This window comes from Oxyura jamaicensis, chromosome 12 (assembly GCF_011077185.1).
Source record: "Oxyura jamaicensis isolate SHBP4307 breed ruddy duck chromosome 12, BPBGC_Ojam_1.0, whole genome shotgun sequence".
Lineage (NCBI taxonomy): Eukaryota > Metazoa > Chordata > Aves > Anseriformes > Anatidae > Oxyura > Oxyura jamaicensis.
Genome location: NC_048904.1, coordinates 12237683 through 12263608, shown reverse-complemented (window position 1 = coordinate 12263608; position 25926 = coordinate 12237683). Strand labels below are relative to the sequence as shown.

Genomic DNA, 25926 nt, shown 5'->3' with positions numbered 1-25926 from the left:
ACAGAAAAAAATGAGAGCGAGGGGTTAAAACAATAAAAAGCTCAAAAAGGTAAAGAAATGGGGTTCGATCATTCCCTGCATTTTACAGTCCACAGATAATATAAAGCACTGAAGAGCTCAAAGCAGAGAGAAAACACAGAAGAACTAACGTGTACTTAAGTTTTTTCTAATTGACTACCTACAAAACTAAAATACAAGGAAGAGCCAGAAGACCATACAACCACCGGGTTGTGAATGCATAGTTCTGCAGACATCTTAAACAGCTTTACAATTCTTGCTTACCCTGCAAAAACAGACTGCTTATTCCTGTTTGATGTCTGCATTGATGTGTAAAGAAGATTTTAATTTTCTACTTAGCGTATTCCTCTAGAAGTTATGAACAAGCAAACGTTCAACTGAGGCTTTTTATGGAGTTTGGGTACAACTATACAAGGTTTTGACCAAAACAATATATAAGAAAACCAACATGTGAACAGCATGAGAGCGCTTAATACATGTTTTTTGATAATTTAAAAAGTTTTACGTATGAATTTTCTTTTTCACTCAGGGGGTGGTGAGGCACAGGCTGCCCAGAGGAGCTGTGGATGCCCCATTGCTGGAAGGGTTCAAGGCCAGGCTGGACGAGGCCCTGGGCAACCTGATCTAGTGGGTGGCGTCCCTGCCCATGGCAGGGGGGTGCGAAGGGATAATCTTTGGGGACCCTTCCAACCCGAGCCGTTCTGATTCCGTGCCTTCAGGTGGCAACGACACCACACGCGTGCAGACACAGGCGAGTCCCCTGGAGGGGATTTTCCTAGATGAAGACATTTGGGGTGAGCTTTTGACCCCGGCTGCTGCCTCTGACCGCCTGCTCGCGCCCCGTTGCACAGCCCCATCGTAAACCAGAGCCCCCGAGCAGCCCCGGGGCCGCCTCACCCCCAAAAACACGGCGTACCAGAACCACAGCGGCCCCAAGCCACCCAGGGGTCCCCCGCAGCACCTCCCAGTGACACCGCACCGCGCTCCCCCCTCACCTCAGGCGGCCGGGAGCCGCCCTGGGCGGCGCTGCCGCATCTCGCAGCGGCCCCTTCCGAACCCCCCCCTCCGCCCCGGTCCCCCCCGCTCCGCACCGCCGGGCCTGCCCCGGGCCCTGCCCTACCTGCCCCGGGCCCGGCCCGGAAGCGGAAGCCACCGAGCTACGGTGGCGGCGCGGGGCCGGGCGGAAGCGGGCGGCGAGGCGCGGAGCGGAGCGGGCACCATGTCGGGCCGGGAGGGTAAGGCCGTGCCCCGGGGCCGCCGGCACCGCGCCGCGCCGCGCCTCGCCTCACGGAGCTCTCTGTCTTTGCAGGCGGCAAGAAGAAGCCGCTGAAACAGCCGAAGAAGCAGTCCAAGGACCTGGATGAGGTAGGGCGGCGGGAGAGTGTCGTCCTCATCCCCATCCTCATCCCCATCCCTTTCCCCATCCCCATCCCCTTCCCCGTCCTCATCCCTGTCCCCATCCTCATCCCCATCCCCTTCCCTTCTCATCTTTTCCCTCTCCCCTTCCCCTTCTCCGTCCCTTCTCACCCCACAAACTCAGTCCTAAGGACCAAGGATAGGCCCCGACATCGGGGGTTGTTGGTGAAGTAACCAGCGGTACTGGTGAGTCTGGGGTTAAAGGCACGAAATCAGAAGGGCAGAGGTAAGCTGTTGCTGCTTCGGAGGATCGTGGAGGGTGGTGAGGCAGCAGTGGCTGGAAACAAATAAATGCGATGCCTCTCTGAAAGATGAATTGGTAACTTTATACATAAGCAATATTGCCAGAGAAATGTTAGAGCCAAATAACGGCTTAGAAGCATCCAAGTTACAGCCATGTAAAAGCTGATACTATGTATTGTAGTAAAGCGACCAGACAAAGGAAATCGTGTTCTGCAGCAGGGCAGTGTCAGCGATTGGGGAGAAGGACAGTAAACATCAAGTTGCTGATAACGCTGTCAAAGTGTGGGTAGGAACAGGGCCTAGGGACGTGATGGAGGTGAACGGGCAGGCAGCTGCTGTGTCACACACTAAAAGCAGTTACCAACCCCTCAGTGTCTGACTGCAAGGATGTATTGTCTGGCCTTGAGCAAGATTTTGTCTTACATCGGAGTCTAACGTTTTGATTACTGCTGTGGTTGGCGGCTGACTAACTTACTGACAGTTCTTTGTGGAAAACAAAATTTGGAGGGGCCACAAACCGTCAAAAGGACAAGACTAGTGATCACAGTAATCTGAAATCGGAGAAAGCCTGAAGGAAAGCAAAGGGATTTGTTTAATTAAGTATGTATGCCACGGCCCTTTGGAAAGAACAATTTACTTGTAAAATACAACGAGAAGGAATGGCTAAACTTCAGGTCCACCCGAAAGGATTTGAGACAGACCACACACTAAATGTGTACCCTCAAAATCAGGTGTTACAAAACAACAACAAAAAAATCACACAGGCCATATAAAGAAAACATTGAGTGGCAAATGTGATACAATAACATTTCCTTTCCTCTCAGTAGCGTGTGGGGGCATCGCATTGATTCACTTCTTTTTTCGTTTTATAGCATGGTGGGGAGTGATTTACTAGTAAAGAAGTAATAGTTTACAGAAAAAAAATCCTGGAAAACCTGAAGAGAGAAACAATATTCTGTTCTCTTGGGGGGGGAAAGGGGAAATAACAAGCTCACATTGTAGCAAGGGAAGTTCGCAGTAAGGAAGCTGAGCCATGGACTGGACTGGTGAGGAATCTCAAAATCCTGAGTGTCAAGGCAAAACCCTACAGCCCCTTTCAGCCTTGTTGCCTATGACGGCTGTACGTGTTAGAACATTACATTTCTTTCTCATTGCTTGTCAGTTGTTTTCAAAGTTTTTTTTGGGAGGAGGTGCTAACACGCTCCGTTGTTCTTTTCTTTAGACAGATCTGGCATTTAAACAAAAGCAGAAGGAGGAGCAAAAGAAACTTGAGGAGATGAAAGCAAAGGCTGCTGGAAAAGGGCCCCTCGGTAAGTGAAGTGCCATACTGATAGGAAAAAAAGGGGCTTGCTGCCTTCAAAAGTCTGATGGTTTTGCTTCTACCTCTAAGTTATTCAACATACACGAGTAGGTGGATGGCAGTTGCAGATGATAAATAACAAAGAGATGCTGATTTTATTTATTTATTTTACTGTGCAATTTCACCCCCAAATTACTGATGCAGTTTCTGGTTTAGCAGGTGTAACTGTACCGGGCATGCTAAGCTGTTCTAGTGGGACGGTGTAGAGAGATTTGGGCTCTTATTTTAGCATACCATCCTTTTCTTTCCAGGTATATTAAGAAACGTGTAGGCTTTGCCACAGTTCTGAAAGTTTAACAAGTGCGGTAATTGTTTTCTTAAAGAATGAATTTCAAGAGCAGGAGACTCCTGGCAGGAAAAAAAAAAAACAACCAAAAAACCCAGCACTCTGTGACTGGAAATAAGCCTGGCTTCAGTGCTTTTGCTTACGTGACTGTGCAGTATGCTGTGCCATGGGAGAAGTTTTGCAGCGTGTGTTTTGATGGTGCATCCAGCCCAGTCTTCATTTCAGACAGTGGCACTAGGAGGTTCTGTCGGTGTGAGGCTGTCCAGTCACCTTGTACTCCCCCAGCATTTGTAGTGATTGCATTAGGGATGTTGAGGTGTACATCCTGCCTATTCCCTGTAGGTGCTTTTGGCCTGTGTTCCTTTAACATGGCTAATCCCTTCTCCATTCTATAAAGACCATCAAACTTTACCCTTTGCTTCTTATTCTTTAGAAAAAAATAAATCCTTAGAGGTCCTAGAAGGACCTTTCCAGCAATCCCACAGCAAATTCAATTTCACCTGCTATGCTTGCATAGAATCTTGTCAGATGCTGTTTGGAAATATGAAATCCCCTGGATTCACTTTATCTGTGCACTAAATGATACCCTTACAGAGTTCCAGCAGGTCAGAGAGTAAGGATTCACCATTTACAGAAGTCCTGTTAACTTTCACGAGGCTGTTTATCCATTTGCTTTATTGCAGACTTTATTATCTTGCCAGAGACCAAGGCCAGACTTGCTGGTCCTTAGTTCTCTAGTTTCTTCCCAGAACCCTTTCTGTATCTGGGAGCTGTGCTGGCAGTGAAGCTGGCAGATCACAGGCACAGAAGAGTAGCACGAAAACAGCCCTCTGACACGGTGGCTGTAATGATAAGTTACAAATCCTAGCCAGCAGTTCTGCAATTTCATATTTGAGTTGGTGTTCTTGGAGTGGAATGGAATCCAGTTCCACTAACGTGGGATATTTCTTGTCTGTTTATCTCAAATTAATCTAGCTCCTCTGATTTATCTGCTTACAAAAATGTGCTGGGTGTGGGACTTACAGAATGTCTTTGGCATTACATGCTGATGCAAAAAAAAATTCCCTGAACCTCCCTTCTGTGTCCTTACCATCCTGAACTTGTTCTGTGTAGTGCGCTTCAGCTGCGCGTACGTCTGTACTTCTTGATCGTTCGTTCTTGCCATTATTACTCTGCCTTTTTCTAGGTTGAATTTCAGTCGTCTGGTCCCTGTCCAATGAGAGCAAAAGCAGACAGTGATTATCGTATTGTTACAGCAAGGCAACGCTGTTGGAACGCAGTGCAAAGTCTGCTGTTAGCTACCAGCCCTTGCAGCCATGAACGCTGTAGTCCTCCTATGCTTTTCTCCTTTTCACCGGTCATAGATGACAAATGTTGTAAAAAAACAGCATTTGACAAAAAAAGTGCTGCATTTGGTGCTGTGTTAATATGTGTCGTTCCTTGACCATGCTCTGTGCTCTTCGGTAACGGGAAGTGCAAAGGCTCGTGTAATTCCAGCACCTGCTACAGTAGAGCTTCAATCCCAACTGGGGGCTCTGGTTGATTTAGAAATACTGAGGCTTTTATTCCCTTAGCTTTAAATTGGATTTGACCAGACCATAAAACTGTCGTATAAGAAATAAACAACGGAGGGTGTGCATGGAGGAGCACAGGAATGGTTGAAATGTTTAGTTCTGTCGTAGGCTTAGGAGGCATATTTGGTTCCAGGGGAGATTTGGTTTCTGATGTTAAGTTACTCATTTAAAGTCTGTAAGATCACAGAGGAGAGTAACACATGCAAAGACAAAACCAACTCTGGTGGGGATCTGAGTTGTACAGGCAGTCTAGCAGGAATTTGATTCTATGAAGAACTGAACTTGTAGCTAAGATCTCTGTCGGTTGTCTAACCAGTTGTGTTGTTTCTTTTGGCAGCCAGTGGTGGAATAAAGAAGTCTGGCAAAAAGTAGCTTGATCGAACTACAATGTAAGATGTGATCGAGTTATTCAATGGACCTGCAACATTCAGATCATCAAGAAAACTCGCTAGCGCTTAGGTAACATTGTACATTTTGTTTAGTCAGAATAAAACTTTTTTGTTAAGAGGTGATATTTTCTCTTTACCTGTAGGCTTTGTTTTAAAACTGGCTCTGCAGGATTATACTGGAAATGAAGCTTCTTGAAGACTACTTGTGACCTTCTGTAGGTTGAGTGCATCTGCTGGTTTGGTAGGCATTTAGGAGAACAAGTTTAAACTTCTGCACCTTCTGCACCTTTTTTTTTTGTTTGTTTTGACCATGAGAGCTAGGGCCTGAGTATTAAACTTCTACAGATTTTAACCTGGAGGCTTAAGTTTACTTGCAGCTGTACAAGGTGTGGCTAGATCAGCGTATGCTCTCAGAAGAGCTGGAAGTGCTCTCTAAATGAAAAGATGGGCTATACTGCCATCACCAGAGGAGCGGTTGACTTGGGGACAACCACTGTCCAAAATAAGCCAGTTTCGTAGTTGCTGCTTAGTTGTACTGCAGTGCTGTGCCCCTTGCTGTTGTGCTACAAATAGTTGCCTACACACCTTTTCCTTCAAATCCTGCAAGAGCTCCTTTATGCTCACAGCAGTGCCCTTGGGGGAGGGCGTAGGAGGAGGGGGCACCGTGCTTACGGGCCTAGAAGTGAATAGCAGAGAACATACACTGGGTATGGAAACTGTGGGGAAGGGATGTGACCTTGTTGAGGTAGGAGCGAAGGGGGAAAGAATTAATACACCCTTCCTGAGCAAAGGGTGGTGGCGGGACAGAAGCTTCCTGTGCGGTGTGGGCAGGTGGTGGGGGCACTGCTGTGGAAGAGCCCGCAGATGTGGGCTGGCTGGGCTCTTAGGGAAGAGCCCTCAGCCCTGTGGCCACACACAAGGCGCTGCTGGAGGTTCCCTGGCCGGGTGGAGACCCCTCAGGACACGGTGCCCCCCATCCTAGGCTGCAGCCACCATGATCCTCCTGGCCCAGCTCATGCACCCCAGGCCCAGCCTGGCCGTCTGCCACCCGGCAGGCCTCCTGCTTGGTGGGCCAGGTTTTTGTCTGGGGGCCCTCAGCCTGAAACACCGGGCAGGCTGCCTGGAGCAGCAAGGAGCTGGGCCTCCCCACCAAAAAACCTTCGGACGCCTGTCCCTTCCTGGGCTGGGCTCATCCGTGTGAGCGGAGTGCTCTCCTGTGCATGGATGAGGTCTTGGAAAAGAGTACTGAAAGATGTTAGGCATGTTTTCTCATATGATTTTCAAAGAAACAGGCACTTTGACTTCAGGAAGCTCCAAGAAATAGCTCACACGTCAGCAAAATGCTGCCTGCTATGCCATGGAAGTATGCTGTGCACCATTTCAGGCTGGGAAGCACAGATGAAAGAAACTGCAAATACAAAGTGCTCGGGGAGGCTGAGCAAGCAAATAACAAAGCTGAGTTATCAGGGATAATAAACTTGCTTCAGATCTTGCTTGAAGGTGGAAATTTGCAACATTCAAGATTTCCAGCCATAGACTAAGGAAATATGACTGCATACTCCCCTCTGTAATCATGAGAAGGTATCGATATTTACATAGCTCAATTCATGCCTAGTTTGAGGCATCTTCAGCACTACCCAGAACTTCCATTGATAGGAAATAATTGACAGAAAATTATTTTATGAGAACCCATGTAGTATTCTAGCTGGGATTTGTGGTACGGTGTACGTTCCCCTTAAAGCGTAAGTGGCTCTGAACTAGACATTGCAATGAGTCATTGTAAGCAACCTTGGAAGATTTTCACCCAAAATACAGATTTTTTTTTTCCCCCACAAAAAATGCCCATTTTCTGTCTCTGTATATATTTTTGCTTTAAAAAAAGGAAAAATGTTCTGACAAAGGCTGGTGCCTCTGTCTCAGAAGAGATACACAAACACATTCTTGTTGAAGGGCAATGTTCCTTCTCTCCTTTCTTGGTATTTTCTATGGCTAGGATAAATGACTGGGTAATTCTTTCTGAGCAGAAAAAAACACCGTTATCTTCTTCAAACACTAACAATCATATGCAGTATTCTGCTTGCCTCCCAGCTGTTCCGATTTTAGTGGAGCTTTGCAAGACAGCAAATACCAGATCACAGCTTTCAGTACTTCTGGAAACCTCTGACCTATGTAATGAGATGCGGAGCGTACAAAACTACTACCAAGGTGACTGAGTTAAAAGGGTTTGAATAAAAACTCTGACTGAGCACCAGCGCTGTCTCTGTCTGCAGAAGTCAGTGGTAGAAGGGCGTAATTCACAGATATCTTCGTACCTAGTGCTGCAGCAACTGCTTCCGTTAACCCAGTGAAGAGCAACAAATGATAAGAAGGGAATGAAAAGGTTTCCAAATGAGCCCTTTGTGTTTAACATGCTTTATTTAAAAGCTTCAGCAAGGATAACATGTGCTGAATGGCTCCCTTAAACTAGAGAAATTATATGAAATCTTGGAGTGGGAGTTTTAAATTCTTAATACCTGTTCCAGTCAAAAGGTGAGCTGAACACAAACTATTGTGAAGCAATCAGACGTTGGTCTGCGACCAAGATGCTTTTAAGAAAGGTATTGGGCAAGAACGCCCTGCAACAGACAGCAAAAGATACAGATAAGCACTGAATGGTGTCTGTGGCACCGCTGCATGCAGCCTGGAAGCCTCTGAGTGATACAAGCAGAAGGACCATTCTCTGAATTCTGGTCACAGCAGCAGTCTGAGCTGGAAGGCCAGGGAACCGCACCATTTATTATAGCCATACAGGACTTCGATCAGCAAAAACCCAAGTTACCATAAATATATTTCAGGTTTCAGGCACTTTGCACTTAAAGGTCAAAGCACCATAATCACTGTGTGGGTGGTGATGGCTGACCACGATCTGGCACCTCTGTGTATCAGCTGAAATCATGACAGGAGTTAGTGCTGGGCTGGCAGCACAGCGCCAGAGCAACCTCCTCCATCTCCTAGATCCCTCTCCTTAGATGGGGCTAAACTCATTTTAAACTTTCTAGAAGTATAAGAGTTATTTTCCCTTAGATACTTACTGAGAATAGTGTTTACTTCTCCAACTGTGAAAAGGGAATTTTATTTCATTTAATTAGAGAAAGCAAGCAAAGCACTTTAATTACAAAGTAAACTTCCAGCTAGAAATTTCAATGGAATTTTTATGAAAGCTCAAGTCTCTATGGCCCACTTGAGGCTGTATCTTTGACAGAGGGGAAAATAAATGTAATCATTCATATGCTCTTGGTACATCTTTACATTTGTTCTTGCCTGTTTTTAACATTTAACTGCTCTTAAGATACCAAGTCAGTACCTTGGGTCTTACAGGACATGGTAGGATGTAAGTTTTAGACATTTCAACAGACCAAAAAAGGGAGAAGGGGGAAGATCTTGGCTCAATTTTACTACAAGTTGTGAAACATTAGGATCGAACAGCACTAGAATTTATCAATTTTAGAATTATTGATAGAACTGGTATCAGCACAAGGCCTTCTGGCCACTGAAGGGTTTGGAGAGCCTTTAGTATCAAAAACAGCTGACAAGGGCAATTTGATTCATGTAGTGTCTGCCTCTAACATTACAGAATTGCAGCCAGTTACTTTCTACCCCTTCTAGCAGCCTTAGCTGACACACTCATAGTTCACTGCCAGATCCAGATCCAAGGGGGGGGGGGGGGAAATTCAGTCTTTGGTGCCACAGAGAAAATTGTCTGCTCTAAAGGGGATTCTCTGGAGATCAGATTGAGTCCTGCCAGCCAGCCAGGGCAGCTGAAGGTTGAAATTCAAGCATGCCTGAACACTTTTTGCATTTTGGACAAAGATAACTTGCGTATCAAAACAATACATATGCAAGGACGTGGGACAGAGATGCCTTAGATAAGTTGCCCAAGAGCCAGGCCCTGTCCCTGGCTCTGTGGAGTGCACCGAAGGCAACATGAGCCACCACTGGTACCTCCTGGGGAAGTCTACATTAAAAATGTAGACATCGAATTGCCTTCCTGCAAGAGTCCTCCTGTTTAATATTAGGCCATGGAAATAAAGCTGACAAAAGAACACTTTGATCATGAGTTTTTACATAATATTGTTAAAAATGGCATTCATTCCTTAGTGCAGCTGCAGCTCTGTTAAACTAATGCACAGACAGCATAGCTCTTACATCACACATACATAAAACTACCCCCAGTCTCAAGGGCACAGAAAAAACAAAGCCCAGAGCGCAGCAGGAAATGAATACAGACTATTAACGTAGTAGCAGAATAGATACAAACATTGTTTATAGGGAAATCCATCAAAAGAATACGATTGCCATAATGAATTGCAGTCATGCTCTAATGTTTTAAATGCTTTGCCCACTCTTTGGGGTTAGTTCAGCTCCAAGAAAATCATACCCTACTCTGAATCACACTCACTGATTCATGTGAGGTCTTAAATACGAAACATCTCCAGCAGAAGTCAGCCAGACTGGAGAACGGGTTTGAACTTTTGTGGTGCCACAGACTTGCTTTGTGACCTTGCCTCTGCATTTCCCCCCCCCCCTCGCAAAACAGGGTCATTGTTACAATCTGACTTCAGAATACCATCCTGAGGCTTAATTCGTGAATAATTGCAATGTCTTGTGTGATTCTAGGCAGCGAGGCTAAGATGTTAAGTACACAACCCAAAACATCCCTAAAATGCTTCACTCCTACTCAAACAGGGTTAATTCTGACATGCCATCCTACAATTATGTACACATCTAACAGGATTGCACAGACTCAGTGACTTAAAATTACACCTTTTCCTTCCACTTCTTGCTTCTATTATTGCCTTCAATCAATGTGCAAGAAAACCAAGGCAATTTGCTTCTTGAAACTGTGTTCTGACAGCTTCTTATCTTTATGGAAGAAAGCTGCTAAAGCACAGTGCAACTGTTTTAAACTCAAAATTAAATGTAGGGTGACACAAGGTTTGAAAAATCTCTCCTGGGATTGGGGTCATCAGAGAGTATTTCAACATCACAGTGAAATAAATAGCAGTAAACGGGTTTGTACTGGCAGTTTCATATGGCAAATTTGTAAGGTTAGAGTGCCACCTCGTGGGTATTGACTAAGCTGACGTTGTACCAAACTTAGCAGGAAAAAAACGTGCTTTGATGCTGTCATATTTGGTAAAAAGAGACTGATTTGTAACCTCTTCCTCTTAGTCATCAGTATAAAATCATTATCTATGTTCAGATTCTTTATTCATACTGAAGAGATTCAAGGAAAGGAAGAAACGTAAGCCCTAACGCTATGCTCACCAGCTGAATTCATGTCAGCAGCAGCAAAGTACTGTGGATGTTGCCATTAATACTGTCATACTTCCCTTAAATTCTAGGTCTGTTTAGAGAAACAGAAACCCAAAGTTATCATAAAGCTCCAGTCTCTTAACCCTTTGGTAGCACTGAAAAGACTGCAGTATTTTGTGCCTTTAAAAGGGTACCACTGGTGCTCTTGCAGGGTGTTATTTCTGCTGTAAGCAATATAGGAAGAGAGATGGAAGTGAGTTTAATAGCTGAGGTTAAAACAGTTTGGGGATAGTGAATGTGTTCTGCATGCTGCTAAGTTTGCTTGGTGACCTTGAGCACTGCTTTTTGCTGTGGTAGGGACATTGCTGTTCACCAGGCTTCGCAGAACAGCCTGAGATCCCACTGACACACCTAAGAGTAGCATGTTCTTTGTCTCTGCCCGATTGGGTATTTGGTTCAAATGTCCATTACTTTGAGAACATCACTGCCATTTAAATTTACACAATCTACAGAATTGCCCATTCTAGCACACTTTTCTAGCTTTTATGAGCTTTTAAAATACAAATAGGAGGTACCCAAACTGCTTTCAGAAATAAACATTTTCTAAATGGTAAGTACATATTACTGTCATTTCCTGAGCTTCTGAAATAAAAAAAGCTTGTTTGGTCGAGGTCAGCCTGCTTTTATATATAAATCACCACAATTAACAGCTTTTAGGAAAAAAAAAAAGTATTAAATAAAATAAAGCCACATATATGATGAAAGAAGAATGTACTCGAACAATTCTAAGAGCATTTTCTAAACCAGTAAGACAGCCATTTCAGGTGTCAAGGCTTCTACTTCACTGAAGCGTTTATTCTTAGTCTTACCATCATTATTTATTGATTTCTGCAGTGCCTCTCTCCAACTCTGATCTGCTTCACAGAATTACAAGTTACATACAGACCTCAGGAATGCAGAAGGCGTTATGACCATGCGGAAAACTTGCCCCAGCTGTCACTAGATAACATTCTGCACTTCCCGTCCCTGAAGTCAGGAGATTATGTAGGTAACACATTCCTTAAAATGTTTTTGTATTTAGCAGCAGCAGGCCTGCCATTTCCATATGGTTTCTACAGATATTTCTGAACTTGTAGTACCTCCAAACCAGAAGCTATACCCCAAAGTTCAGGCATTAGTGGCAAAGAATAAAAACATGTACTGAACTAGATAAGCAATGCTAAAGAATTTTAATAGAGGGAAAAAAAAGAGAATCAACAGGGAAAAAGTACAGCTCTGATGTAACATAGCCTAGGTCTCCAGGAGATTTATTTCCATCTACTTACAGATATTTATTTTTCCCAGATGTAGGAAAATATTCTTGCCGACAGATAATTTGATTTTAGTTCTTTAAAATATGATTCTTATTATTTTGCTCCGTTTAAGTCACTTGTCTGTAATAAGACAGCATATCATCTAAACTTTGGTAAAGTGGTGCTTGATTTTGAGTGTCACCACTGTATGACAGCCCAGGCGGTGCCACATCTTGAGCGCTGCAGTCACAAGCCTGCCCTGGTGGCGGCACATCTTGAGTGCTGCAGTCACAGGTGTGCCCTGGCGGCTGCAAATTTTGGGTGTTACAGTCGCAGCTCTGCCCTGGCGGCTGCAAGTGTTCGGTGCTGCAGTCACCGGTGTGCCCTGGTGGCTGCAAATTTTGGGTGCTGCAGTCGCACGTGTGCCCTGGTGGTGGCACGTCTTGAGCACTGCAGTCACAGCTGTGCCCTGGTGGCAGCACGTCCTGCGTGCCATAGCCATAGGCCTGCATTGAAAACGGCACATCTGGAGCGCCGTAACCATAAGCCTGCATTGCTGGCAGCACGTGCTGAGCACCGTAGCCATAAGTCTGCATTGGAAATGGCATATCATGAATGCCGTAGCCGTAAGACTGCACTGGTGGCAGCACATGTTGAGCACCGTAGCCGTAAGCGTGCATTGGAGGTGGCATGTTTTGAGCACCGCAGGTGTAAGCGTGCGCTGACGGCAGCCCTTCCTGATCATCGCTGCTGTCAGTCTCTGATGTTGACCCGTCTTCACTGTCGCTGCCAGAGGCCTCCGCTGATGCTGATTTATCTTGAACATCATTGCTGTAAGCTTGCACTGATGGTGGCACAACTGCAGCGCTGCTGGTGTTGGCCTGCGCTGATGGCTTCTGTTGGTTTTGTGAAGCTTCTGGTTCTGATTTTTCAAAGGTGGTTTCAGGACTGTTCAAGTTCTGGCTTCTGTAATCATCATCTTTCTTTTGTCCCACAAAATAATCAGAAGGTGGTGCAAATTCTGGATCTCGTTCATCTCTGAGTTCTTCCTGCTTCTTTGACCATTGTCCAAACATCAGTTCTGTTAGAAATAAGGAAAATAGTTTAAATACAGATTCCAGGGTCTGAAGGTCAGTCATAATGGAGGGAACACAGAAGATGCAGCTACTTAAAGCCATTTGAAGTTCCTTTTCGCCTAGTACTACATTGCTGGCTAACCTCATAGTCTACTTTTTTCTACAGAGCAGAAACTAAGCTATTGAGCATTAAAGATAACCACTACCCTCTGTATAACTCATCCGAGTCACTTTCGGATCCTTTAACAACATGGTCATAGGTTATGAAAAACTGCTGATTAGTTAGGGCTGAATCGAAATAGAAACCAATCACAGCACTAAGGTCTTAATTACTAGAATATGGAGATTATTGTAATATCTCTAGTGTGCATGGGGGAAAACCAGTAACTTCTTTATTTCAACAGAAGTGGTAGATATTCTAATTATTCTAACAGATGCTGACTTCTGATTAAGAATAGCCCTGAAGCATTGCAACAGAAAGATGATTCAAGATCCCCCAAACCTGCTCTCTAAAAACAGCAAAAATCTGTTCAGTTTTCATTTCTATTGCTTCTCAGATTTACCATGCTTTGTCTCAAAGCAGAAGTGAAATCAGCAGTATGCACACCGCTTCCAAACAGTGTTTCTGAATATGTATTTCCTTACCTTTGCCTTTATCCCACTCACGGACATAAGGCACGCCAGGCTTTGTATCTCTTCTCTCCTGGATGACAACCTCAACCTTTCTACTTGCTGCAGTAACTCTCGGAGCCTCCTGTTCAGCTTGTACTGGACCAGTAGCATCTTTCACCTCTGCTTTGCAGAAAGAGAGAACAGTTTTTGTTAGGAACAGGATAAAATCTTCTATATGAATTTCATAGGACGAATAAGAAGCAATAGTTATTTGCATTTATACCTCATAGTAGTTATCTAGTTTCATTCAACAATGAAATGCATGCGAATAGGGATTTTCTTTTAATTAATTCAGAAAAGATAGTGGATAATCCAGATAATCAGGAAACCCATCTACCAAGAGACACTTCATTAGTGTTCTAGTTGTAGCAAAGAAATTGCTGAAAAATCTGTTGCCTAAGAACCCAAAAAGGAACGTGCTGAGTATTATACTGAAACCAGAAAATTGTTAAAAATAAGAACATTACCATGCATCTCCACTTCAGTAACCCTAGAGAAAACAATCTACACTCTTCTTCTTTTGAACAACAGTAACAGTTAGCAGTGGCACACTGCTCTTCGTCATTTCCAGAACACTTCACAGTTAATCGCTTGCTTAGAATTCTGACAAGTTAAATGTCAGCTACAATTTACAGTGGGAGATAGACAATGCAAGTATCTAGTAGTGTCAGACGGGAGACAGCACAGAGGACTCAAATTCATCATCCCAAATCCTAAAAGCCAGTTGTATGTCCAATTTACAGACTGCACTTAAACTGTAAGAACGTATGTTATATCAGAATCGACTTGCTAGTATTTTTATCTTGCTCATCTTAAAAAACAGCCAGTACAATTTCAGCAGCTCAACTCGCACAATTCCTGCTGTCACATGTAAATCCAAAAAGGACGTCTATGTATGACATTTCTTCCTGCATTACTAAGCTCTCTCTGGCATGATTTTACATCTACACATGGTTATATGAACTCTCGCTATTTTAATTTATACTATTTGTATACATAAAATACATAATAGCAATATATTAAATGCCCAAATCTACATCATATAAAAGGATGCCTGCCCACGCACTGATCAGGTACAACATGAAACAGCAAGTACCTAACTTAAAAAGGCAACTAATCATACCTCCGTTCTCCAGTTTGGCTGCCTCTTCCTCTAACCCATCTTCCCTTAATTTCTTAACCTTCCGTGCTCGAAGTTTAGACAGCCTGGCTTCTAGAGCTGCCTTCCTTTTTTCTTTTATCTGTTCACGTTTAGTTCTTTGATCAAGTGTCTAAACAGTAAAGAAGAAACATGAATTCGTCTTCCTGCATTACTATGATCAACTACATGTCTTCCTTCACTAAACAATAAAAGCAATCATCAGGTACCATGATTGAAAAGGGAAAAAGAGGGCATTTTTTTTGGTGGTTAAATTCAGGCAACACTGATTGTAAGACTTATACAACAAACCAAGATGGTGACTACTGAAATTAGGATGCTCTTACACTGCAATTTGCTTTTTAAGCTCATACCTGCTCTCTCAGCATATCCAGTGTTGCCCGTTGCTTATGTCTAAGCTCTTGGTCACGAGAAAAGGCAAAGTAACCAACACCAAGCTGCCTGGCCTCTGAAAAGAAAAAGTTAATGAAGTTCAAGTTACACTCAGTTTACAACTGACAGGAACTACAAGCACCATGTGGCCTGCTTTCAGGCACTGAATTGCAACATGCACCACACTTTTTCATGGCTATAACAGGCTTGTTTAGATGATGCATGAAGTGAAGCTTCCTGAAGGAGAAAACTGGGGGATGTAATCAAATTTTAAAAATACATTTGAGAAAAGTACGATTTGATGAAAGATAAATCTTGATGAATGTCCTGGTAGTTTGAATAATTATTACAAATGTGATTTAACACATATCTAAAGTTGGCCATACACGCAACAAAAAACAACTTTCCCTTGCTTCCTCTAAAACCAGTACCTACATGAAGATGAATGATATAAAATATGGAAGTATACCATTTTCTCTAATGTCCTCATAATGTATGGGTCCCATGGGTTTTCTGAGGGCTTCTTCTTCTTCTTTTTCCCACTGCTGTCTCTGAAGTTCTCTCTTCATATCTTCAGATAACAGAGTATTCCCATCAGGGTCTAGTCTAATTAAAAAAAGAGTTAGGGATTATTATAGAGCAGAAGTTACTGGTTCTATAGTATCAAACGATGAAATTATGATTGTGTCTAATCCTCTATTGCAGTTTTTACAAAACAGATCACTGTAGGCATCACCTAGAGATGCAACATTGATAAGTGTGGTACAAGGTAAAGACAAATATAAAACCACTTCTAAAAGAAGGTACTAGTTGAACATGTTAGTAAGATACTTATACAAATTGTATCCTTTCTTGGAGGCATTATGAAATCTTTACCAAAGCACAGAATGAGAAATTACATGTTCACTATTTTTTTGGGGGGGATGCTAGCAGCCACATATAGCAACATTTCAGATTTAACATAAGAAAATGGAAGGTATTTGACAGAGCAAAACCCTAGCCATTTACCCCAGAAGTCCATGACCTTTGGTACACAAAGTAGGAAATATTTTTGTTTTCTCAAGGGAAGCAAAAGGATTTTTTTATTTTTTAACTAAAGCAGGTTTTGCTGACAGACTATCATCAATATAAATCCAGAGACTGCAATTGCAAAGCACCCATATTCTCCATCTTATTTTTAAAATAGAGAGAAAACACTAATAAGTTGCCAGCATAAAATAATTTTCACTTCAGCAACAGTGAAGTCTCTATTAAGTTACCTTCAGATTATTTTCTGAAAACAATTCTCAGTGCTGCCATAATCATTTTAACAGAAAAGCTGTTTAAACAGCTAAGTAACAGAAGAGAAAAAAAAAAAAACAAATGGAGATTCAACAAACTCATTTTGAATGTCACAATGAAGTTGGATTTACTACAAGACCATGAACAGTTTCCAGATTAAAAGAGAACCAGGAATAGCTTCTCTGGCATTTTCTAGCATTTCTTTGCATAAAAAGACCACAGTTTTAAAAGATGCATCAGATATCCAAGAGATTGCTAGATCAGTTTATTAAAACCCCTCTCTACAAGCTATAGTCTGTAAGTGAGGTCTTAGACTTAGTCAGCATTTCCATTGAATATTGTGCCTTAGTAGTTTATTAAAAATTTCATATATGCTTTTATTTCATATCCATAGCCTCTGTTCTCTTGCAATTTAAAAACAGTACACCAGCCACATATTACAATTGCCTGCTGCCAAGGTGAAATAAACAGAAGCCTTGGAATACTGTATAAATTCATAATAGAAAATTTGATAAAGCCACTGTCATGCACAATTTCACTGTAATTACTCTGGCTATTTTTAAGGCACAATGTAGTAATCAGCAGAAGCTGGCCTTAAGTAAACAGAGAGCAAGTAGCAGCTTCAACGATTCTGGATTGGGAATGGGATAACAAAACATAAACCTCTCTTCCTTCTCATTAAAAATAACTATGTTAAATACTGCAAGGAACATGTAATTCCATGAAAGAAACCAAACCTTTTCCCTTGAAGTTCCTGATCCAGTTTAAGTAGACTTGGCAAATCCTTCTTCATACAACGCCTAGATCGGCCTAAGGAGTCAACATAATCAACCCTGTAATGAAAGAAAAGGACATTTCACACAAAATTTTGATTTTCTGACTTACAGAACTCTTAACCAGAAGACAGAAGCAGTGACACTTCCCAAAAAGTATTCATCGTCTCTCATTTCCAAAAAGTATTCATCGTCTCTCAGTCTCTCCATGTATGACAGTTCCACCTTTCAATTATCAGACTCCCGAGGCGACATTCTGAACAGGGCACACGACAGTTTTATCACAGATATTTATTAAACCCCACTTTGGGCCAGCTGTTCGCCTTGATATTAAGGTGGTGTAAAGAAGCGTTCAAAAGTTACAATATCAATTTTCACACCAAAATAAAACCGGTCCTAGTACTTGCTTCCCAGGGTGAAAATAATGATGCAGCATTGACTTCCTGCGGATATGAAATTGCTACAATATACTTCAATTATCAGTCCAAAGCTCATTTAGAATAGGCTGATAGCGTTCATTCAGCTTGCACAACAAAAGCTGACTAAAATGCAAGCAAAGTGTTCCTTTGAAGCACATATTGGGCTTCTTATACAACTCTTTATAGTCTTGAGCACTTAATTTACAGTTGTCAAAAAAGCTGATAGAGAGCTGTACTTATTGTCCAATAATTCTAGAAAGTTCTCTGGCACCAAGCGGCCTCTATTATCCCAATTTAAAGAATTAACATTACAGCTGAAAATGTACGACTGGCAATCTAGTTCCCAAACAAACTTTTAAAGATCTGTGCTTTTAGTAAGTTAGCTCTTTTACATCATTTCTATGGATATCCAGAACTTAGTATAATAAAAAAGGGCGCTGAGTGTATAACGTCACATCAAAAAAAAACAACACACACAAAAATGACTTGCATCCTCTACAGAAAAGATAATAGCTGCAGACTAATTTGCATTAATTATGCCAGCACCCTCATTAGGAAATGGCCTCCCTGAGATGGATGGTATTAATAATGTATGTCATTTAAGTGAGATGCAATGACAGAAAAACACAATACAAACAGTAAAATTTATTGGTTTAAGTTTCTGAAACTTACTGTGATGAGAGCACGAAGTAGTTTAAGCCTATCACTGGATCACTGATAGTTTCATCTTGAATTTCAGTACGATACCAGTAATAGGTATATCTGCCTTTCCAGCCTAGCAATTTTCTGGTTCCTTGCCTGGATTCATTCTCCCAATTTATTCTGAAAAATTACATTGCTAATCTTAGCGTGGCCTAATAAACTGGAAAACTGGTGTGCTCTTTTTCATTTTGCTAATTGCTGTTTTAAACTGATTACCAGAATTAAAATCTCCGTTCCATAAGCATTTTTCACAATCTGGCCAAGAAAATGTTTAGTCAGACTGGTTTCATAATTAATCCTACTATCTTGGTTGAAAAACTAGTTACTGAAACGTCACAGAAAACTGCCGCAGGCTATTTGCAATTTTGTAGTTAAACGGTAGAAGAAATGCTGGAAAATCATGTGTTTTTTTTCCCGGAGTTTCCCTCTTATGAGGAGGTCATACAACAGAAATGACTGCTCATTTTGTAAATCCCACACAACTAGAGAAGACAAATGTAACAAAAACAAGTAGAATTGAGTGCAAGACACCAAAGTGTATAAAATCCTATCAATACTGCAATCAGAACTGCCATAAACTATGCAAGAAAATGAGAGGATATTGCTACGTGTCTCATTTATAGTACATTTCCCTGGCTGATACTTCACAAAATCCTGTAGGAGGACTCTATTGCAGCGTTACCTATATGGAAAATAACACTAAGGATTGTCTTTTGATGAGACATGGAATAAAAGAATATTACCACATCTTCTCAATGTGTAATGTTAACCAAGAAAAGAAGCGTCACGCCACATGTTCTGGGGAACAGAGTTATTTTCCCATGCATCCCCCCACTCAGTAGTACCAACCATTCTTCATCTGGGTCCTCTGGTGGTGGTATTTCGATTTCGGGTTCAGGTTCCTCATCATCTGTCTCTTTTTCTAAAATCTTTTTAGCAGCTTCGTTCTGATACACTTCCTGTACTTCCCGCTGTTTGTCTATGATCTTCTGAGTGAAATCCACTAGGTACAAATCTTCAGTTTCTTCATCTAAGGCAGAAAATCGATTCTTAGAGAACAGCCATGAAAAGAACAGAACTGAACACAAAATCAATACATAATAGTCGCAATCAACTTTTCAGCTGCCAGCAGTGCCCCTGACTGTACTTCTGGGGAATACTTAAATCTCATTTGGGGCCAAACAAACTTGGAGCTATAAATTGGCTCCTCTATTTCTGAATATAGCTTCCAGGCTTTTTCTAAAGCAATTAATTGTTCCTGTAGGTTACAAAAAAGGTTGCAGACTTTGCACTAAAATATTCTCTGCTCTTTAGTTATTTCAGAAGTCCAGGGTTTGTTACACAACAGTTCAAATACTGATTTGATGCTCAGAACTGGGTATGCTGGCAGCAAGCAGTCACTAGTGTACTTTTAAAAAGTGGAGAAAAGCGGTGAGATCATGTTTGGCAAAGATGGACACTAGCAAAGAAAACATGAGATTAACTGCAAGGAGATTTCAATTCTATTTTAATAATTACTTATTGCAAGGGATTGAATGTGTGCAAAAGAAAGGGACAGATTATAATTCTCTGACCCTATTAGCTGCATGACTAACGTTCATACAAGAACCAGCCAGACTCCCCTACTGCTCCTCTGCTCTTCGTAAAGTCCAAGAATTAGAACGAAGGATAGAAAATCAGCAACGAAATGCAATTCTGCATAATGGAGAATAAATTAATTTTGTTTTTCTAAGATTCTGTATTGAAAAAAAAGAATATACTCCGCCCATTTAATGACTGACAGACTGAAACAAGCTCATGGTGATTTACTAGGACAGACTGTCCTTCAAAAAGCAATTTTATATTCTCTAGTACCTATATTTTTCCCTCTTTCATAGCAAAATAACCCTCGTTAACCACTCTGTATAACAGATCCAGAAAGTTTCCCATGTAAGCAGTGAATTCAGTGTAGCTGCTGTAAGTCACTGGATAGTCAGAAAGGCCAACCGTTACTTTTGAGATTAATTTGTATCTGTATCTCTCTATCACGTTATTTATTTTTTATAAAATAAGTTTAGTAATTTAAATTTTAAAATGAGTAATTATTTATGTGACATAACGTAAATATTTCAATTAGTTCTGTTCACCTGGGAAGTCGCCTTTTGTCATCTTCTCATACAGCTTGGCTTTCTCTTCTAGTTTCTTCCTGAGAAAGAAAAAAAAACACACCTTAAATGTTTGTATTCCCATCAATTCCAAACAGAGCTCAAAATGACCAAAAATCCTTAGGTAAATGGGACAGAAGTACCAGGAGCGCTAGAAATATTTACTAGAAGCTGAGCTATGCCTGTTTTTTATTTTGAACCTTAACTGAAGCTTCTGAAGATACACAGATATCCAGTTCCAGAATTTATACTGAAAATAATGAAATTATAGAGGTAACCTTTAGTGTAATTTATCAAGTAGACAGGAATACGAAGCCACTAGCATTCCACCTCTATGAAGTTACGACAGTCTGTCAGGTAAATACTGGAAATTAGACCACTAATTGCAGGAATGAGACGCTGCAAAACTGTTTTGGTAGGGCAGAAGGAACTAAAAAGGAAGGAAAAACATGGAGATACACTTATTTTTAGAAACGGGAGAAAACCTTAACTGATTTCTGGAATGGTGGAAGACAATTTTGAAGAGCTACGAGATGCTTACAGAAAAATAGCAAATGGGTTACAAATTACATTTTCACTGCATATTTCATTGTCTAACCCATTTAGGCTATCAGTCAAATCTTGCAAAAAGAGTGAGCCATTTCCTCTCAGGTCCAAGGTACGCTTCGTAACATGAATTCTGTGCATCACTGCCCTGAATTTCACATCTAAAGAGAGCACTCAAAAGCAGTAACCTGACGTAGACAGTTACGATAAAGTAAGGGCAGGTATCTCTAGAGCACCAGGCTGCTGCTGTGCAATTTGCACATTCCTGGTAAAGAGCATGGAATCGATGCTGGTCTTCCCTGTTGGTCTAATGAGAACTGCTGGTCTAATATCTGTGTAACTACTTCTTTGTGCTTTTCTAAACACTAAAAAACAAATTCTACAAAGCATTCCTTTCTTATAGAGCCTAAGAGTTACCTTGCTTTATCTAACGTCTGATCCTCTTCTGCCTTCTGCTCAACATCTTTCTGAGCTCGATTTGCAACTCCTGTGTTTTGTTTGCTCCAGATATTTGGTTTCTGGGGAATACAATTTTGTAACAACAAATAAAACACGAAAGTAAGATTGAAAAAGATTTCAACTCCATAATGCAAACTGTGCAAATCAATCATGAAGGTCTGCAAAATAACCTCTTAATCATGTTTGAGTTGAGATTACACCTGCTGTGCTGTACAATACAGCAAGCCTGTCCTAAATTACACAGGCTGCCATACAATATGGGAGGTAAGGACAGGCTGAGAGGCAGAGGCACTCAAATCAGACAAAATCTATTCTGGCAAAGCTGCTACAGAAAAATAATTAATGCAAACAACCCGATTATTTAACTAGTAAGAAAGCTATGTACTGTTTCCATTCTCTATTACCTTCATTTTAGATATAAAAATCAGATCAGACACAATCAGATTGCTTGTTTACAGAGTAACACTGAATGCTTCATGTCCTTCAAGTACGGCAACTTTACTACTAGAAAGTCACAGGCTGAACAGAAAACGTGCAGTGAAGAGTAAAATGAGAGAACTGGGCATTCGTTGTTATACACTGTGATACAGAGGAGCACGCAGCAGAGCATTTATCGAGAAAGTTCAGTGATTCTGGAAGAGCCTCTGATCTTCCATCTTTCAGGGAAGCATACAAATTACTGGGGTGAAAAAAAAAACAACAAAGAAATATCTTTTGCTGTAATTACAAAAGCTCCCTAGAGACTGAAGATTAAGAGATGATTTAGATAAGCATAAACATGAGTTTTCCGCCATGTACAAGAATATAATCTGGAAGTGAGCTGATAGAAATTTACACATTCTCGTGATGAAGATTTAACATTTGAATAGTAACACAGCTCTGAATACTTATGCATTTAGACTTCAACACATGTGAACTGCCTTAGTTTAAGGAGAAATAATAACAAAAACAGCAACGGAAAAATATTCCTACCTTATTAAGGGGTTTGGGCTTTGCAAAGACGCCAGCATCTTTCAATAGCTTTTCTTTCTTGAACTCTTCTTGCTTTCGGAAGAGTTCTGCTTTGAGGTCCACCAGCTACATCACCAGCCAAACAGACAAATAAGCAAACAACACAGACACACCTTATGCATACACAGCAGTTACCGTATGAAGCAGTAGGTGCATTTCCAGTGGAAAAAAAACGGTACTCCTACAGTCACACAAGCACCCAACCAATTGTTTTACATGGAACTTCAGCGCAGCGGCTGCACCAGGTAGGGCACCCCCACGACCCCAGCGCCCAGCACCTCGCCTCCCCCCGGCTCCTGAGCGAACCTCCCCTGGCGGGGACCTCAGAGCAGGCCGGGGAAGGAGCCCACGTCCCCCCCCGGCCCACGTTACCGCCCCGCCGGGCTGTGAGGCGCCTCCAGGCCCTGCGAGGCCCTCGGTGCAGGGGGACCGGGACCGGCACCGAAGAGCAGGCACCCAGCCGCCCTCACACAGCTTATACACCCAGCGACAGGCTCCTCTAAAGGCCGGAGGTTCCCTTGTCCGTTTCCCGACCGCCCCCGCCCGCTCACCGAGGAGGCGGCCACGTCCAGCGGCTTCTTCCTCCGGTCCATGGCGGCCCCGCTCCGCCGCCGGCGGCGCCTTACGGCACTGCCGCCAAGCGCGGCGCCGTTACGACAGCGCGGCGAGGGTGGGCGGCTCCTCCCCGCCGCCATGTTGGGGAGGTCGGGGCCGTGCAGAGGCTTGGGGTTAGGAGGGGAAGGATTTGGTCGCAGCTTGGTGTCAGCAGCAAAACCGCCCCAGTTCTGCCTTGGCTGCTGCTAAGATGAGACGCGAGGCTCTGCTTGGAGCTGCAGACAGCCCTGTCCTTCAACATGTGGCTGCATCTAGCCCTGTGACCGCTGCCTTGTTGAAGCGGTGTGCTGGGGACGAGGCGCTGGGGCTGTCCTTGGCCCTCTGCTAGCATGGGTTCCCTGAGTACAGACTGAGTGCTGCAGCCAGCTCCGTGTCCTCGGAGATGAGCCTGGGGAGAGAGATGATATGACCCTCAGGGTTTTACTTACACTGCGTAGCTCACAGATGACAGAATCAGTAAGGTTGGAAAAGGTCTCCAAGATCATCTGGTCCAAACACCCCCCTACCACCAATGTCACCACTAAACCCTGTCCCCAAGCACCACGTCCAACCTTTCCTTGAACACCCCCAGGGACGGGGACACCACCACCTCCCCGGGCAACCCATCCCAATGCCTGACTGCTCTGTCTGAGAAGAAATGTCTCCTCATTTCCAACCTGAACCTCCCCTGGTGCAATGTGAGGCCATTCCCTCTACTCCTATTGAATGTTTTCTCCTCCCCATGAGGGCAACAGGGTTGGCTGATAGATTTTAATTCAGAGTGATTCAGATCATAATTATCTGGAGTTACGAGAGAAAGCTGCCTTTCACTTGTCTTTAATAAAGTAGAAAAACATAAGGTGCTCCGATGTTGTTACTTCACAGTGTGACAACTGATAGAAGTGTCAGATGCGGTTCTTTTGATTTTTGGGGATGTGTTGCTTTTGTCTTTAGGAAGCTGGAGCAGGCCCAGGTTTGAATAGTTTATGGACACAGAATTGCAAATTACTGTCATAGATGCTCAGTAGCTAAATAAGTTACACCCGTATAGGGAGCATTAAGGATGCAGCTGGAAAACAAACAATTTGTGGCTTTGGTGAAGCTGACTTCCTTCTGGCTTTTTCAAAGAGGAAACGATGGGAGACAGCAGATACGAAAAAGCGTAGGTCATGATAGAGCCATAAGGTTTGCTGTTTTAATTTGCAGTGGAAGAAGAGACATGAGCATTACTGAAAAGTAGGACAAAGGAACGAAAACATCTGTGCTGTTCTAATTAAATCTCACTTCAACAAATCATATGTTAAGTGGCCTGTTCAAACATCACCTAGTGACAAAACCAAAAACAGCCCAAGCCCAACACAGGGCTGATTCTGCCCCAACAATTCACAACTTTTCTCTGGGTGGGGAGGTGATGGTGTATGTGTGAGGGCACATTTCCCCCCTGAAGCGCATTGCTTCTTTTCCACGTTGCTCATACTCTATTGTAGTGGTAGGACTCACTTGCTCACCCCTCTGGGTTGCTGATGTGGAGGTGTAGAGCACTTCAAGGAGCAATTCAAGAGTATTTTTATCTTGATTCTCATAACATGAAGTGTTCCTGAAGAGCTGATAGTCAGACTTGGTCCTGTATTGCTCCTTGTAACTGCAGGTGTAAAAACATGTCAAGAAATCTTGATCTCTTGCAAACTTGGCTTGTTGAGTGTAATGACTGCTTCCTAAGCTTAGTATTGGAGGCTGTAGGATGGGAACCCTAAATGACCAGTTTTAGAAATGTAATACTAAGTAGCTGTGTAGGTACTTCAGTGCTTCTTTATATTTTCTGACTGAAAAGGAAAACGATTCAAATGCTGCATCTATCCAAGCCGCTACACTGCAAGCAAGAACCTTTAGCTCTCACTATTTGTCAATTAGCATCCTCAAGACCAGGGAGCAGGAAGAAAGGCATAGCCACTCTGCGTGCTGCCTCGCTCCCGCAGGTGCACTCCGGTGCACGTCCCAACGGGTGGCTTTTGGAGCTCTTTGTCAATGTCCGTCCAGCAGTTGTGTATTTGCTAAGAACTGACAAGTTTTCACACATACCAGTCTAACCTGTGGAAGGCTGTTCTGGGGATATTTTCTTGAATCCAGCCCATAGGCATTAATAAAATGCAAATGAGAGAGGAGGAGCTGGAATAAAAACACTTCCAAGTTGTGAAGCAAAATCAGCTTAACTTAAAGAAATTAGGTGAGGAAGGCGGGGATGAGGAATGTATTTTTGGGTGTATAATACAGATTCAGAGTAGCTGTGTGATGCTTTTTTCTTGTTGGGAGTCTGTGAAAGCTAAAAAAAATGCCATGTCTGATCTAAGACTGCTGATAGCCTTGAATTCCTGGGGAATAATTGATTCAGCGCTTCTCATTAGTATGCTGCTCATTTTAGCATGAGGCCTAATTGTGCTTACTTCCACAAAGCTGCATCAACAGAAAAGCGTGTTTATTACTTCTGAGAAAGACGGGGGATGACAGTAGACTGTTCTAAGGGGATTTTGTATGAAACAGTGGCATTTTGGCACCTTATAAGATTAGTGAGAGATGTTGCATGAACTCTAAATGGATCAGTTGAAAGCTTGGATGTGGACTTTCCCTACATCTTCCTTAGTCCAGAACTGGACAAAATAGGAGTCCAAAACCAACTTATATTGATGTTTGGCAGATTTGCTGTTCTGAGACTTTCTCTTATCATAGATACTAAGAACATCAAAGCTTCAGGGTAGGATGAAACCCATCTTACTTAAGATGAAATAGAATCGTGGACTAATAACAGCTGGATATTTGTGAGATAAGCCTTGCTGCTAGGGCACTGCGT

General features: G+C 42.6%; 2 protein-coding genes and 1 long non-coding RNA gene across 6 annotated transcripts in view; 2 read left to right on the top strand and 1 right to left on the bottom strand.

Moving 5' to 3' along the window:
* The first annotated feature begins 1167 nt into the window (after positions 1 to 1167).
* Positions 1168 to 22032, top strand: LOC118173183. Of its 2 annotated transcripts, none has more exons than XR_004754073.1 (5): positions 1168 to 1253; positions 1328 to 1383; positions 2900 to 2987; positions 5235 to 5583; positions 22022 to 22032. It is a non-coding gene; the product is annotated as an uncharacterized LOC118173183 (long non-coding RNA). The 2 variants fall into 2 exon arrangements; XR_004754074.1 differs by lacking the exon at positions 22022 to 22032 and adding an exon at positions 18915 to 18924.
* Positions 11792 to 23208, bottom strand: CCDC174 (coiled-coil domain containing 174). Of its 2 annotated transcripts, XM_035337500.1 has the most exons (12): positions 23039 to 23208; positions 22449 to 22553; positions 21435 to 21535; positions 20454 to 20512; positions 19177 to 19357; positions 17171 to 17266; positions 15622 to 15758; positions 15134 to 15228; positions 14745 to 14892; positions 13595 to 13741; positions 12343 to 12954; positions 11792 to 12300 (listed from the first exon to the last, which is right to left on the bottom strand). In XM_035337500.1, the coding sequence occupies exons 1-12, from the start codon at positions 23180 to 23182 to the stop codon at positions 12002 to 12004; spliced, it is 2124 nt and encodes a 707-aa protein (XP_035193391.1). In that variant the 5' UTR covers positions 23183 to 23208; the 3' UTR covers positions 11792 to 12001. The 2 variants fall into 2 exon arrangements, with proteins under 2 accessions (XP_035193391.1, XP_035193390.1); XM_035337499.1 differs by having other exon boundaries at positions 11792 to 12954; positions 23039 to 23207.
* Positions 23209 to 25080: 1872 nt separating this feature from the next.
* GRIP2 (glutamate receptor interacting protein 2) overlaps positions 25081 to 25926 on the top strand; it is a 248943-nt gene continuing 248097 nt past the window's right edge. The window contains exon 1 of one of the 2 annotated variants that reach the window (XM_035337745.1): positions 25081 to 25305. The gene's annotated coding sequence lies outside the window, so the exon portion shown is untranslated. Of the gene's footprint in view, positions 25306 to 25615; positions 25831 to 25926 lie in introns of those variants that run through there. The other variant, XM_035337747.1, reaches the window with a different exon arrangement.